General features: G+C 32.6%; 2 protein-coding genes across 2 annotated transcripts in view; both read left to right on the top strand.

The window, feature by feature from the left end:
* The window catches only part of LOC141333389 (uncharacterized), a 54,627-nt gene extending 44,194 nt beyond the window's left edge, over positions 1 to 10,433 (top strand). Inside the window, exon 8 of the mRNA XM_073838369.1 lies at positions 9,883 to 10,433. Within this exon, the coding sequence (XP_073694470.1) occupies positions 9,883 to 10,433 (551 nt within the window). The remainder of the gene's footprint in view (positions 1 to 9,882) is intronic.
* The window catches only part of LOC141333051 (protein NLRC3-like), a 355,331-nt gene that overhangs the window by 161,806 nt on the left and 179,734 nt on the right, over positions 1 to 13,791 (top strand). The window lies entirely within an intron of this gene.

Genomic DNA, 13,791 nt, shown 5'->3' with positions numbered 1-13,791 from the left:
AAAAAGACGCCAAGTGTGAACACGGCCTTGGGGACTACTTTTTTTTACAGCGGAAGGCAGTTAATGATTTTACTTTATAAAAAAAATGTTCAACCTAATATATATATATATATATATATATATATTTATTTTTTACATATTTTTATTGTGTGGGAACCATTTTTACTCTCGTACCTTATTGCTTAAATAAAGAATGGGTTCAACACTGCAGCTGGAATTGCTTTTCTGCAGCATGTTGAAGAGAATTCAGACTGAAAGCACACACTAATGAGAAGATTTCATTTATTTGGGTCAGATCGGAAACATTATGTTTGGCAAAATGGCCTCCAGAAATTTAGTTGTAATCTTCTCGTGTGCTACAGTCATTATTGTTCTCTAATTTTGATCTCAATGTTTAAAAAAATAAAAAAATAAAGATTCTGATTGAAATGCTTTGGATATTTTGTCAAATATGTAGTATAATCTAATATAATGTTATTTCAAATTTTGAGTGATGAAGTTAACATTTCTAGATTGTTGTAATTGTAAACTGTTGTAATTTTGATATATAGGTTAAAAAATGGGAATCACTGAAATAAATTGAACCAAAATATGTGAATTAGGGATGGGTCGATAGACGATGCCATCGTCCATCGCCGATGGCCAATAGACATCACGATGCTGAGCCGGCATCGCGATCCTCCGCCCCGCCCCCGCAGCGCCCCGCCCCGCCCCCGCCGCAGCAGCAACCCGCTCACGAAAAACACACACTAAATCCCTATATAGCCAAATGAAATGCATGCTTTCAATTTCTGCATCTTTGCTTATTTTATTATTATTATTATTATTAGGAAATAATAACAAGGAAGTTGTTAGTGATCACAATACAAATTACAGTGAACTCCAAACGAATTACATGAAAGTTCCTTTACATTAATAAATGAGGCATACAAAAACAGCAGAAAAAAAATCTAAATAATTTAAATTAAATTAGATTAAATAAACTGCACCAAATATGGAACAAAAACAAGAGTATATCTTTTTTCCATCGAAATACGAATGTACAATACAAAGCCTAGTTGGAACACTTGGATTTGTGCCGAAAAACAGAGGTGCGTGAGCCCAACGCGCTAGTTTTAGTTTCGCTTTGTTTTAGTTTCTTAACTTTATATATTTTGTTTCATTTCTGTTCTGTTCTAAATACCTCTACATTTAAATCATTCGTTTTGGAGTCAGGGTAACTAACTTATAGCTATGTTTATAGTGTTTATAATGTTAATACATAATATTTCGCTTGATTTGGTATTATTTCTGATATTAAGCTTTCTCTCTAAACATTCCGCTGCTCATTAAATGCGTTTTGAGAGAGTGTGTTAAGTAAGCAAATAATGAGAGCGTTATTGAACTTAAAAAAGCTGACTGGTCGAAAATATGTTAAGGACCAACACACATCCTTAAAATCCATTTATATAAACCCGCGCTTGATCTCGTCTAGTCTAGTTTCACATTAGACATCGTTAGGGCTGTCCCCGAATAGTCGAAGATTCGATGCATCGATATGCGGAGCCTGATTCGAGCACCGATCTCACAGTCGAATCTTCGCGGGTGAAACAAGCATCATACCATTTTGGCAATATGGGGGTGCTCAATGTCTAATTGCACACAGAACTACTGGTTTTGTACGGTTATATTACGTTATATACAGCCTTTGATTATGATAATGCAGTAAAAACAAAAGTTTGTGAATAAATCTAACCACCCCTGTGACAGATTTAATTTTCACTTGCCCTGATCCATGATGAGATGCGGACCATCTTGACGGCAGGGATTAGGCGGCGATCACACCGAATGCGTTTTTCAGGTGCCTCTTTTGAATGGTTTTCTGTTGGCAGTGAGCGTATTGCGCTCTGTTTAAGCGCACCCCCCCCCCCCCCCCGCGTTTTTGCAGGAGCGCTCTGAGCGCCGGAAGTTGAAAAAAAAAAAAATCAACTCTGAGCAGAAAAACGCCCAACCTCATTCGCGTTCTTTTCCATTGTTTAATCGAATGAATGGAGAGGAGGGTCTTCTGTTGTGATGGCGAAAGTTTACTTGACTGCAAGAAATGGAGGAGAAACCTTTGGTGTCTATCGTGGGTAACCAGGAGCTGTATTATTTAGGGTTTCTGCTAATATGACAGTTTACTTATCAGCAAAAAACTAAGATTTTAGAGCGTTCGCGCTATAATCCTTTGATTTGACTGACAGGACAGCTGTTTTGGTCGTTGCTTAGCAAAAAAGGCAGTGTTGTGCGCATCGCGTTTTTAAGGCGCGGTCACACTAGACTTTGAGCGTGCGAAATTCCTTCGGATGCTGCTGCAACGGTCGTGATATGACGTCATGCTCGGCTGCGTCTTTTTAAAAGTTAAGTTCAGCACATGACACTAATAATACATTTTAAATGTAAAAACACACAATCTAATACACTTTATCGCAGTGTTGCAGTTTTAAATGTTTAAATTTAATGTTCTTTTCATTCAGCTAGAGGTCATACTGTGACGTATCGATCTCCTGTTGGTCCCACAGAGTCATGTGATACGAATTCGTTGGTCAGAGTTCACCAAGTTTGAACTTTCAGACGCAGCGAAATGCGAAAATAATCGCATGGGCTTGCGTTTCCGGTCTAAAGCATTCGCATGCGTATGAATGGAAGTCAATGGCCTAAAAGACGCGTTCTGTGTTTTTATTTAAACCTAAATAAGTTCGTCTGTCAGTTGGCAGGCAGTTTTGGTCGCTTTATTAAAAGTTGTTGCTGTGTGCAGTGTGTAAAATAAAATAAAAACTGTTTTACCCTCCTGCTGACTATAGTGTCGTGGCCCTCCCAACCCATTCACACACACACATAGGCCTAGATGATTCGACTATCGGTCGACTATAGAAAGATTCGAAAATTCTGATTCGACTATGAAAATTCATAGTCGGGGACAGCCCTAGACATCGTACGATGCCAAATTGGTCGACATCGCCCAACCCTAATCCCAGCTAACAATTTTTGGTTCCCAGAACGTTCTGGGAACGTTAGTTTTTGGTTCCCAGAACGTTCCCAAGAAGGTTCCCTATTGGTTAGCCAGGAAAGTTTTCTTTACGTGACTAGAACGTTCCCTTAAGGTTAGGAACGTTCCCGCAACGTTCTAAGAACATTCCCGGAACGTTCCCAGTAGGTTCCCAGAACGTTCCCCTAACCTAAAGGGAACGTTCTAGTTACGTAAAGAAAACTTTCCTGGCTAACCAATAGGGAACGTTCTGTGTATGTTCCTAGAAGGTTCCCTGAAAGTTCTCTGATGGTTCCCAGAACGTTCTCCTAACCTCTTCACTCCAGTACCGCTTCTGCACGTCTGCACTCCCGTGTCCCGAAGTAAGCGGCACGGAAGGCGGACGGATGTGAATCTCAATAATCACTACTACACACCATGTCTTGTTTTAAACCATTTTTTAATCATCACAGATAATCAGAGCACATTTAACCATCATAAGGAGCATAAATGAGACTAAATTATGCTATACTATGTTAGATTTCGTTAAGATGTAGAAGTACCATACCATAAAACAACCCAGATTTTGTTTATTAAAGCACCAAATAACATGACTTCAACAAAATATTCGATTTTAAAAATGTGTATTTTTTTTTTTTACAGACATTAAAAAAAGGAAAACATTTATTTGACTTTAACTAGGATAACATTACGTTCGTTTCTTACCGCTGAATTAACGATGAGGTGCTTCCCTCTTCTGGACACTAAACGAAAACGTCTCGGTTAACATTATGTTTTCTCCAATAAGACGTGTCAAATCTCCCTAAAATAACAATATTTACTCTCGTATATATATTAGTTATAAGTAATTATCCATTAAAGAGATCAATCACCGAACTTTAGTCAGTCAGTAAAACGAAATGACCGTTATTTTTTAAATTACGCGAGTGCGCCGCTTTATGTTGAAGACAGGAGAAAGCGCGTGATGGAGAAAGCGCGTGCTGAGTAAAGAAATAAATAGTGTTTATAATATGATTTTCAGACACTTAACCTTGGCTTGTTTTAGCTATAAAATTATAAATTATATTATCATTATAATGCGGTTTGACCACTTTGATGTCATTTATTAAAAGCTTATCTCGGACATGAGATTCTAGTTTGTTTATGATGAAAAAAAAAAATCCATTTCAGCATTAGAAAAATCAGAGTCATCTGCAAAGTTTTAATTCGTTTAAATGCTAATGATTAAAAAAAAATAACCTGCAGGGAACGTTCTGAGAACGTTCTTTATAGGTTATTAAAAAGAGAACCTACAGGGAACGTTCTGGGAACGTTCTCATTTGGTTCCCGAAAAAATAACCAAATGGGAACCATATGGGAACGTTAGGGGAACGTTCTGTGTTTGCTGGGATGTGAATAACTCTTGATTGCTTCAGTGGAGGCACAACAGCTCTGCTTCTCATTTAAAACATGCTCTTTGACAGGAGAAATCTGAAAACAGTGACGGAGGTGGAGCAATGCTCATTTCTGTGAAGAAAAATATTCACCATCATTTCACTCAACAACATTTCTTTGATGAAAATGAGACTATAACAAAATTAAAACTCTTTTAATTGATAAAACCATCTCTTTAATGAATATAAATGAGACGAAAATGTTAGGGAGGTGATTTAATTGATTTCTCTTTTGCGTCTCAATGCAGAAATAGACACAAAATGATGTGCAATAGTCTGCTTTGAGGAGTGTGCATGTAAACACAGCCGATCATGTCTTTAGTCAAACTATGCAGTCAGTTTTAAAGAGACAGCAGCTTCATTTAGTTATTGTAGACTGTGTCCTTATTATTAATAAATCAATGAAAGACAGAAAAACACGGACTGCTTTGTTGACTGTATGTTGTTTCAAGGCTGGTCCATGTATTGTGCATGCATTGTGGTCCATGTAGGTTTTGATCATTTGTTTTTCAGTTTGACATGAAATAAACAGAAACAAGAAATCGTTTAATCGTTTGTTCAGAAAAAAAGATTTCAGCTTGATTTTTAGTTTTTTGGTTCAAAATGTGTGTTAGACGTGTGGACGATCACAGGACGCTCCTTTCATCAGTTGTTCCTCTGTTCAGTTCAACAAAACAGTCCTTTATTTATTTAGTTTCATTCTTTTTTAATTGCAATCTTTAGAACAACAAACATACAAGAGCAATAACATAAATTACACCTAAATATAATAAAAGTAGAAAAATATCTAATAAGAAAATCACATGTTCATAACAAGTAGACTACAAATAGTTACACATTATTTAAATAGATTTAAGACTTTAACATAATTTACAGCTTTTTTCACTTTATTTTCTGTTTGTTTTAAAAATACACAGGTAGTGACTCGTTTTTAAAAATGAGTAAAAATGCATTTATTTATTTTTACCAAATGATAATCCTCTGACGGCTTTCTTCTGTGCAACCGAACGCGTTTCACCAAAGTATTGATTTGAGTATTAATCTGCTGTATGGATTTAATGGTAAAGCTGTGCTACCCACTGATTGAAATATTGAACATTCCTCTAGAAATAATCTGAATGTAGTTGGACTGTAAAACAGACAATGGTGAGTTCATAGAGCAGGAGCAGCACGAGACGAGAGACCATTGACAGGACGATAGCGGAGACAGAAGACATGACAACTTCTGTTAATAAATATATATATAGAGCCTATATTCATCCCTTTAATAGACCTGAGTTTGTCTTTGTTCTGCTTTGTTCATTAAAGTTGGACATCATACATTTGTTGTACGATATTAAAGTAGTAATCAACCATAAACTGTGCATTAGTGTTAATGGGAAAATCCAAACACCTTCATTTATAAGGTTATAGGATATAGGCCTATATATCATCCGGCTTAATCATTTTGTTAATAAAAGTGTGTTTATAAGCGAGTGATCACATCAACGCAGATCATGTCGTCTTATTCATTTAGAAAATAACCTTAATAATAATATGAGGACATTAAAAGAAATAAAGAGACAAAAGCTGGACATTTTAAAGCCCTAAATCTATTGTTTAAATAATTTGTAACTATTTGTGCTTGTTATGAACATGTGATTTTCTTAATGTATTTTTGTTGTTCTTAAGATTGCAATTAAAAAAAAATACAAGGACTATTGTTTTTGTTGAAACAAATTTGAAACAAGTTGTTTATTCATTTTCTACACATGAACCAAAAAATGAAAACAGAAATTGAGCTGAAATCAAATTTTTGTGTTTTTCTGAACAAATGAACAAATGGATAAAGAGTTTGTTTTCTTATTTCTGTTCATTTCATTTCAAACTGTAAAACAAATGATCCAAACATACACAGACTCATTTTGAAGCAGTGAGTGTCAATAATATGATCAAGGTGTTTCCTGTGTTATTGCTGTACACCTGTATTTCCCTCATCTAGTCCCACAGTGTCCACACCACAATCATTGTCTGATCACAGCTGCCTCTTAAGACTGATCTGAAAATAACAAACATGCTTTACTCACACTTTCTCTAAGAGCTAGAAAAACTGTTTTAATCCAACAGAGAGTCAGAAATATATTTAATGAATAAATAGACAATCAGTTGTTAATGTAAAACAACACTTATTTAAAAATGACTTCATAATCTTGCTTGTATTTTAACATGATGATATACAAACAAAAGCACAATGTTTAGTTAAAAAAAAATAATAGGGCTCTACAATCTTTCTCTTTTTCAGAAATAGTGTTTTTAAAGTGTATCTGTTGATGTGAGATACAAAGGCTTCAGTGTAGTCAACAAAACTGTGTCTCCGCCATTCATACATACAGAGACAAACCAAACATGCAGGGTTCATATTGAAACGCTCTTTTGCATTTTAATATTCACAGACACTAGTCCATGTTTGAATTAAGTGACAGACCAACTTTTGATTTATTCATCCCAAAATGGAAGAATTGTGTGGTTCAGCGCTGTAGTAAATCCCATTTTTCTGAATGGAGTCTGCAATCACGTCCGTGTTTTGGCGGAGGAGAAGTTGTAAATGATGTTGGACTTGACTGAACAATCTCAGTGTGTTGTTAGTTTGGTTGATGAGGACACTAGTTATTACCGGGACATTGGTAAATCAGTATCTCAGGAATAACTAGTTCCAGCATTTCTGTGCATGAGAGAGACTATGGTGACACAGTGCTTGTGTTCGCTGTTCTGGAGCTGATCATGACTCACTTATCTGTGGATTTCAGCACAATTCAATCTCAAACAACTGGGCCAATCTTTCTTTACTTTTGCCATTCTGAAATCTGTTCTTTAAAGGTAAAAATAGTTGTGATCTACTCCCCATCAAACGCTGGTCCCCACTGACATCCACAGCATGGAAATAAATACCATGGAAGTCAGTAGAGAATGGGAATCTGTCTTGGTCAACTGCATTTAGTGTAGTGGTCATATTACTGGAGGACACCCATTTGAAGTGAACTAACGCTATAACTATAATCAATCTGAACATTTAACTCCGCTTTAAACTCACGGATCAATCTGCCCTCAAGCCCATGTTTGTCCTTCTTCACAATTGCAAACTGTATGGCCTCCTCGACTGGTTTGAGTTTTCTTCTTCGTCTTTTCACCTCCGTCATTATTTGATGTGTCTGCTTTTATAGAAAAATACCCTCAATAATACTGACCACTGCATTTCATTGGAGATCATTCAGTCATTTTGATTTCACATTAAGACACTTCTACTGGGACCAAATATACACCACCAGTCAAAACATGCTTTGATTTTTAGGAATTCACTGCATTTATTTGAACCAAAGTACAGCAAAATCTGTGTTTACTCTTTAAAATAACTAATGTTTAATGGATTGAATTGATTAATTTGCTGAGATCAAAGCTGAATTTTCATCTTAATTACTCCAGTCTTCTTAGTGTCACATGATCCTTCAGAAATCATTCAACATTTCTCATTATTATTATCAATATTTAAATGTTTTTCCAGGACTCTTTGCTAAAAAGAAACATCCAAAGATCAGCATTTAATTAAACTTATTTGATCAGCATTTCAGGGAGATGCATTTTACATTAATTAAACCTTTTATTTAACAAGGGAGCTTTAAATTGATCAAAGCTGACGATAAAGACACTTATAAAGTTTATATATATATATATTTCTAGAGAGAGAGAGAAAGAGGAGAGATGTTTTAAGGCACCAAATCAGCATATTATAATAATTACTAAAGGATCATCAGACACTAAAGATTGGAGAAATGATGCTGGAAATTCAGCTTTGATCACAGGAACCAATTACATTGTTAAATATTCAAACAAATACTGACTTTAAATAATACAGATATTATAAGCAGATATTCCTGCTGTTCTGGCTGTATTTTGGATCAAATAAATGCAGAAGAGACTTAAACTAAGAACTTTTGGCTGATAGTGCAAGTTACAATTCAGGAGTAAAACGTGCGCATCCTGATCTCTTTGTTTATTATATATATCTCTTTGAGCCCAGCAGATTGTTATTACAGCTATGCAAATGAAAGCAAGTTAAAGCTGACAAAAATGGCCGATTCTGGTCTGACTGTATTCAATCAGTAATTGGCTAGCACCATTAGCATCACGCGCTAGCTGCTTTAAGACTGTAAAAACCAGCTCTGATGCGCTTACAAAACATGCACAAACAAGCCAAAGTCAGCCATAAACTTTTGAAAAACTCGATTAAACAACAGTATAACTTACCTTTCACATTACAGTCTATGCTTCAAACTAACAGGTCCACAGAACAGATGTCTTCACTTCAGCTGCATCCTGTCCAAACAGGAAACTGACCTCTGATTAAACCACCACCATTATAATAGAAGCCCAATTGTAAAATAATATAAAAATAGATACTAATATTAATATATAATTATCATAAAATCTAGCAGTTAAATGTGTGGTTCGGATTACAATCTTAATTCCCAGTAATTTCTCAGTCTGACTCGTAACAGGTTTCAAGAAATGTCATCTTTAGTCATAGTTTATTATATTAACGGTATAGGTTTACTTATATGTTTGCTATACATTCATATGTTTAATTTACAGTTGATCAATTATTGTTAATGTTGAAAGAATATTGCAAACTGCATTAACTTGTTATAAGATACTGTGCACTGAAGCGGATTGAAGCCCCGCCCACCGACGCCATCTTGTTTTGGCCATTTTCCCAGATTACCGATCGAGCCAATCAGCGGCCTCCAAACTTACACTTGTGTATAATATACTCAACTCTCAGAGAAAAAAGTGTTATTCATCTATTGCAAACAAAAGCAGCAAGAACAACATATATGATCAGTAAGAGCAAGAATAGGCAGTTTAGATTTAAAACTTGTTTGCAGCGTGAGGAATGTAGCCATCTGCTGATTTTTGGATCAATGGTGTTTAAGATAGAATTCACTCACAAGTTTTGAACAGTGCTGAATATTGCGTACGAATCACAACACAAGTAGACCTTTATGAAAGATTAATTGTGCATAATATCCACTGTTATAAGAGCTTTATGAGATCGCGTATGCACTGTCAGCTTTAAAGGAGCTTTGTTTGTTTGTCTGTGGATTTTGTTAAGAATAACAGCGGTTTGTGTAAGAAAAAAAAAGTAACTAGTAATATAACTAGTAATATAACTAGTTACTTTCTCCAGGAGTAATAAAGTAAAGTAAGGGATTAATATTTTTGAGAGTAATATGTAATATTACTATTTTTGTAATATATTACTTTTTTGAGTAACTAACCCCATCACTGCATATATATATATATATATATATATATATAACACACACACACACACACACACACACATATATATATATAACACACAGTTGTAGTGATTGTTGTTGTAAATGTCTCTGTTCTTGTGTTCAGATGCCCGTTTTCTCACACTGGATCCAAACACAGCAAACACTCAACTCAGTCTGACTGAGGACAACAGAAAGGTGACATTTGTGAGAGAGAAACAGCCGTATCCTGATCATCCAGACAGATTTGATTGTCGGGAGCAGGTGTTGTGTAGAGAGAGTGTGTGTGGACGCTGTTACTGGGAGATTGAGTGGAGAGGAGATGTGTTTATATCAGTGTCATATAAGAGCATCAGCAGGAAGGGATCGGGTCTTGAGTGTATGTTTGGATCTAATGATCAGTCCTGGAGTTTGATCTGCTCTCCTCACAGATACTCATTCTGGCACAATAACATAGAGACTGCTCTCTCTGTGAAGCCCATCATCATCAGTAGAACAGGAGTGAATGGTGTCTATAGAGTAGGAGTGTATGTGGATCACGGAGCAGGAAGTCTGTCCTTCTACAGCGTCTCTGACACAATGAGCCTCATCCACACAGAACACGCCACATTCACTCAGACGCTCTATCCTGGGTTCGGGGTTTATTATTATGGATCATCAGTTTCACTGTGTTGCTGAATGAGAACAGACTGATGAGAGATTGTACCCATAATGCTTTGAGCTGAGGATGAATCAGTAACAGTGAGATGAGTCTCTTCATCACATTAATACTGCAGCTCAACTTCTGTCACTCAAATAACAGAATAAATGTGTGATCAATCCTCATATAGACAGTCAGATCAGTGTGTGTCTACATTTGGGTTTTATTCTAGTGTCTCATCAATCATCTTAGCACTATTATTATTATTACTATTAGGATCTTATTCTGTTGTTTCTGCTCATAAATAATAAACACTATCACAAATCAACTTCAGATTTTAATTGATGTTTGTGTCACGAATATAATCCATTCCTCACATTATAAAATATGACATTAATCACAGCAATTTATAGATTTTAATTGATGTTTGTGTTTCATTATAATGGGATCTTTTATTTATTCATATTTATTTTATACCAGATTAACAAATAAAAACTCTTATTGCAATAATTACAATAACTCTTATTATATTACCATATTGCACTGTAATCAGTATTTAATAATTAAATTAAATTATTGTTTTGGTTATGATTTAAATTGCAGCAAATATTATGAGAAATAATTGCAATTATCATAAACTGAAAATAATAAAAATACTAATAAATTTGTATTGTAATTGTATTTTTTTTCATTGAAACAAACAAACCAATAAAAAAAATCATATTGAATAATATTATTAGAATATTTATTTAATAAAAAGTCAGAATTAAGAAAGTCTAAATATTAATTGTATTTTATTATGATAACAAAAAGATTTTGTAATTGCAGGAATACTATTGTAATAAAATAAAAACAGAAGACTATAATTAAGATTATTATTATTGTGATACAATTGATTAACAGCAATTGTATCACAATTATTATTATTATTATTATTATTATTATTATTATTGCTACTATTAATTAATTAACTTTAATTATAATAATAATAATAATAATAATGTAAAAATACAACAAATATTTAGGTCATTATTATTTAATTATTAAATTATTTAAATAATCATCAAAACGTTATTTTTATTTTACAGTACAATTGGATTATTGCAATCATAATATATTTCTTTGCTCAAATAAAATAATTGTGATAATATAAAATAATCTTAAATATTTTGTTATTATTATATTATTATTAATACTGACATTTACTTTACAGTGCAATATGATTACTGAAATAGTAATTGAATTAGTATTTTTAAAATAATGTAATTACATTATTAATAATAAAACATTTATATAAAATTAAAAATAACCAAAATATGTAATACTATTTATCAAATATTTAGGTCATTATTATTAAATTATTTAAATTAGCATCAAAACTTCATTTTTTATTTTACAGTACAATTGGATTATTGCAATTATAATACTTTTCTTTGCTTAAATAAAATAAAAAATAAATTATGATAATATAAAATAATCTTAAATATTTTTATTATTATTATTGTATTATTATTAATACTGACATTTTACTTTACAGTGCAATATGATTACTGAAAAAGTAAGAGTTTTATTGATTTAATTAGTATTTTTTTAAATAAATGTAATTACATTATTAATAATAAAAAAAAAAACATTTATATAAAATTAAAAATAACCAAAATATGTAATACTATTTTATTAGAACATTTTATTATAATTTTAATAATAACAAATGCTAAGAAAGAAATGTATAACAATTGCAATAATCCAACTGTACTGTAAAATAAAAAGGGAATATTTAATAATAATAAAAAAATCATAATTGCATTTTATTTAATATTATAACAATAATCAATAATAATAATAATAATAATAATAAATGTTGATTTAGATTTCAATATTATTGTTGCAATTCTAACATTATTATCATCCTCAAATAAAATTCATGTGTTGGTTGTTAATATTGTTAATAAATAATTGTTATTGAAAATAAGATATTGCAATAATATGATTGCAGTGATAAGAGTTTTTGGTAACACTTTACAATAATGTGTGGTTTGTTAACATTAGTTCATGTATTAACTAACATGAAAGAAGAATGAAATGTACATTTATTACGATTTATGAATCTTTCTAAAGTTAGTTCAAATACAGTTGAGTGTTAGTTAATGTTAGTTGACAGAGCATTAACTAATGTTATCAAACACAACTCCTGATTTTAATAATGCATTAGTAAATGATCAAATTAACATGAAGATTAATAAATGCTGGAGAAGTATTAATCATTCATAGTTCATGTTCACTAATGAACCTTGACAAATGTTTTACTTGTCATTAAATACAATTATAATTAATATTATACATTCTTGATATTCTTATTATTATTGATTATTTTTTTCTGATAATATGTAATTTAAAGTATAATGGCCAAAATAATAATATTGCACTCTAAAATAAAATGTTAGTGTTTAATATTAATTAATAATTAATTAAATAAGTCTTATTATAAGAATAAAGAAATGTTATGAATTATGTAATCCCATCATTCTGTAAAATGAAAAAGATACAATTAATAACAATTTAATTATATATTTTAATTCTTTAAATTATAACAAAACTTACAAAAAAATAAAAACATTTATATTATTATTATTATTAAATACATACTATTGTATTTTAGTACAAAAGGCTTATTGCAAATTACAAATTAAATGTGTTTGCCATAATTAAAAATAAATTATAATTAATATTTAGTTTTTCTTTACATTTTAAATATACCAATAAACAAATCAATAACAACTCTTACTATTGTAGTAGTCATGTTGTCTCCAAATGAGAGATGAGGTCAGGGTCCAATATGCAGGGAAGGGAATATTTATTGCAACAATAAACAAATGAACAAACAAACAAAAGGCCAACAGCACAACAGGACACGATAAACAAGAGCGAGACTGGAGCAACAGTTCAAGGGACACGAAGACAATACCAACAGGAAACAGGAAGTAATGGCACCAGACAGAGTGTTGGGAGAGGGAGACTAATATAGTGCTAGGTGATAGGAGACAGCTGTGTGATCAGGAATGACAGGTGTTCGTGATGAGGCATGGAGTGTGGCGGGAAAAACAGCGACATCTAGTGGAGAAAGGAAAACACTGCAGCCCAAACCCCTGACACATGTTGCACTGTAAAATAAAATGTTAGTTTTGAATAATAATAATAAGCAAAATACTATTTTTATTTGTTGTATTTTAACAATGAAGAAAAGTGAATGCTGTAATCCTATTAATTAATTAATTAAGCTTGAGAGAGCCAACTTACTGAGATGCTATTTTCTTCCTATCCAGAATGTTCTGACTGTATCTCCTCCTAGAGCTTTAACTCTACAAACTCCAAACTCAGTCCAGATCTTCAGTCTGA

The sequence above is a fragment of the Garra rufa genome, chromosome 4, assembly GCF_049309525.1.
Source record: "Garra rufa chromosome 4, GarRuf1.0, whole genome shotgun sequence".
Taxonomy (NCBI): Eukaryota; Metazoa; Chordata; class Actinopteri; order Cypriniformes; family Cyprinidae; genus Garra; species Garra rufa.
The sequence above is the reverse complement of the archived record's forward strand: the minus strand, read 5'-3'. Positions and strand labels throughout refer to the sequence as shown.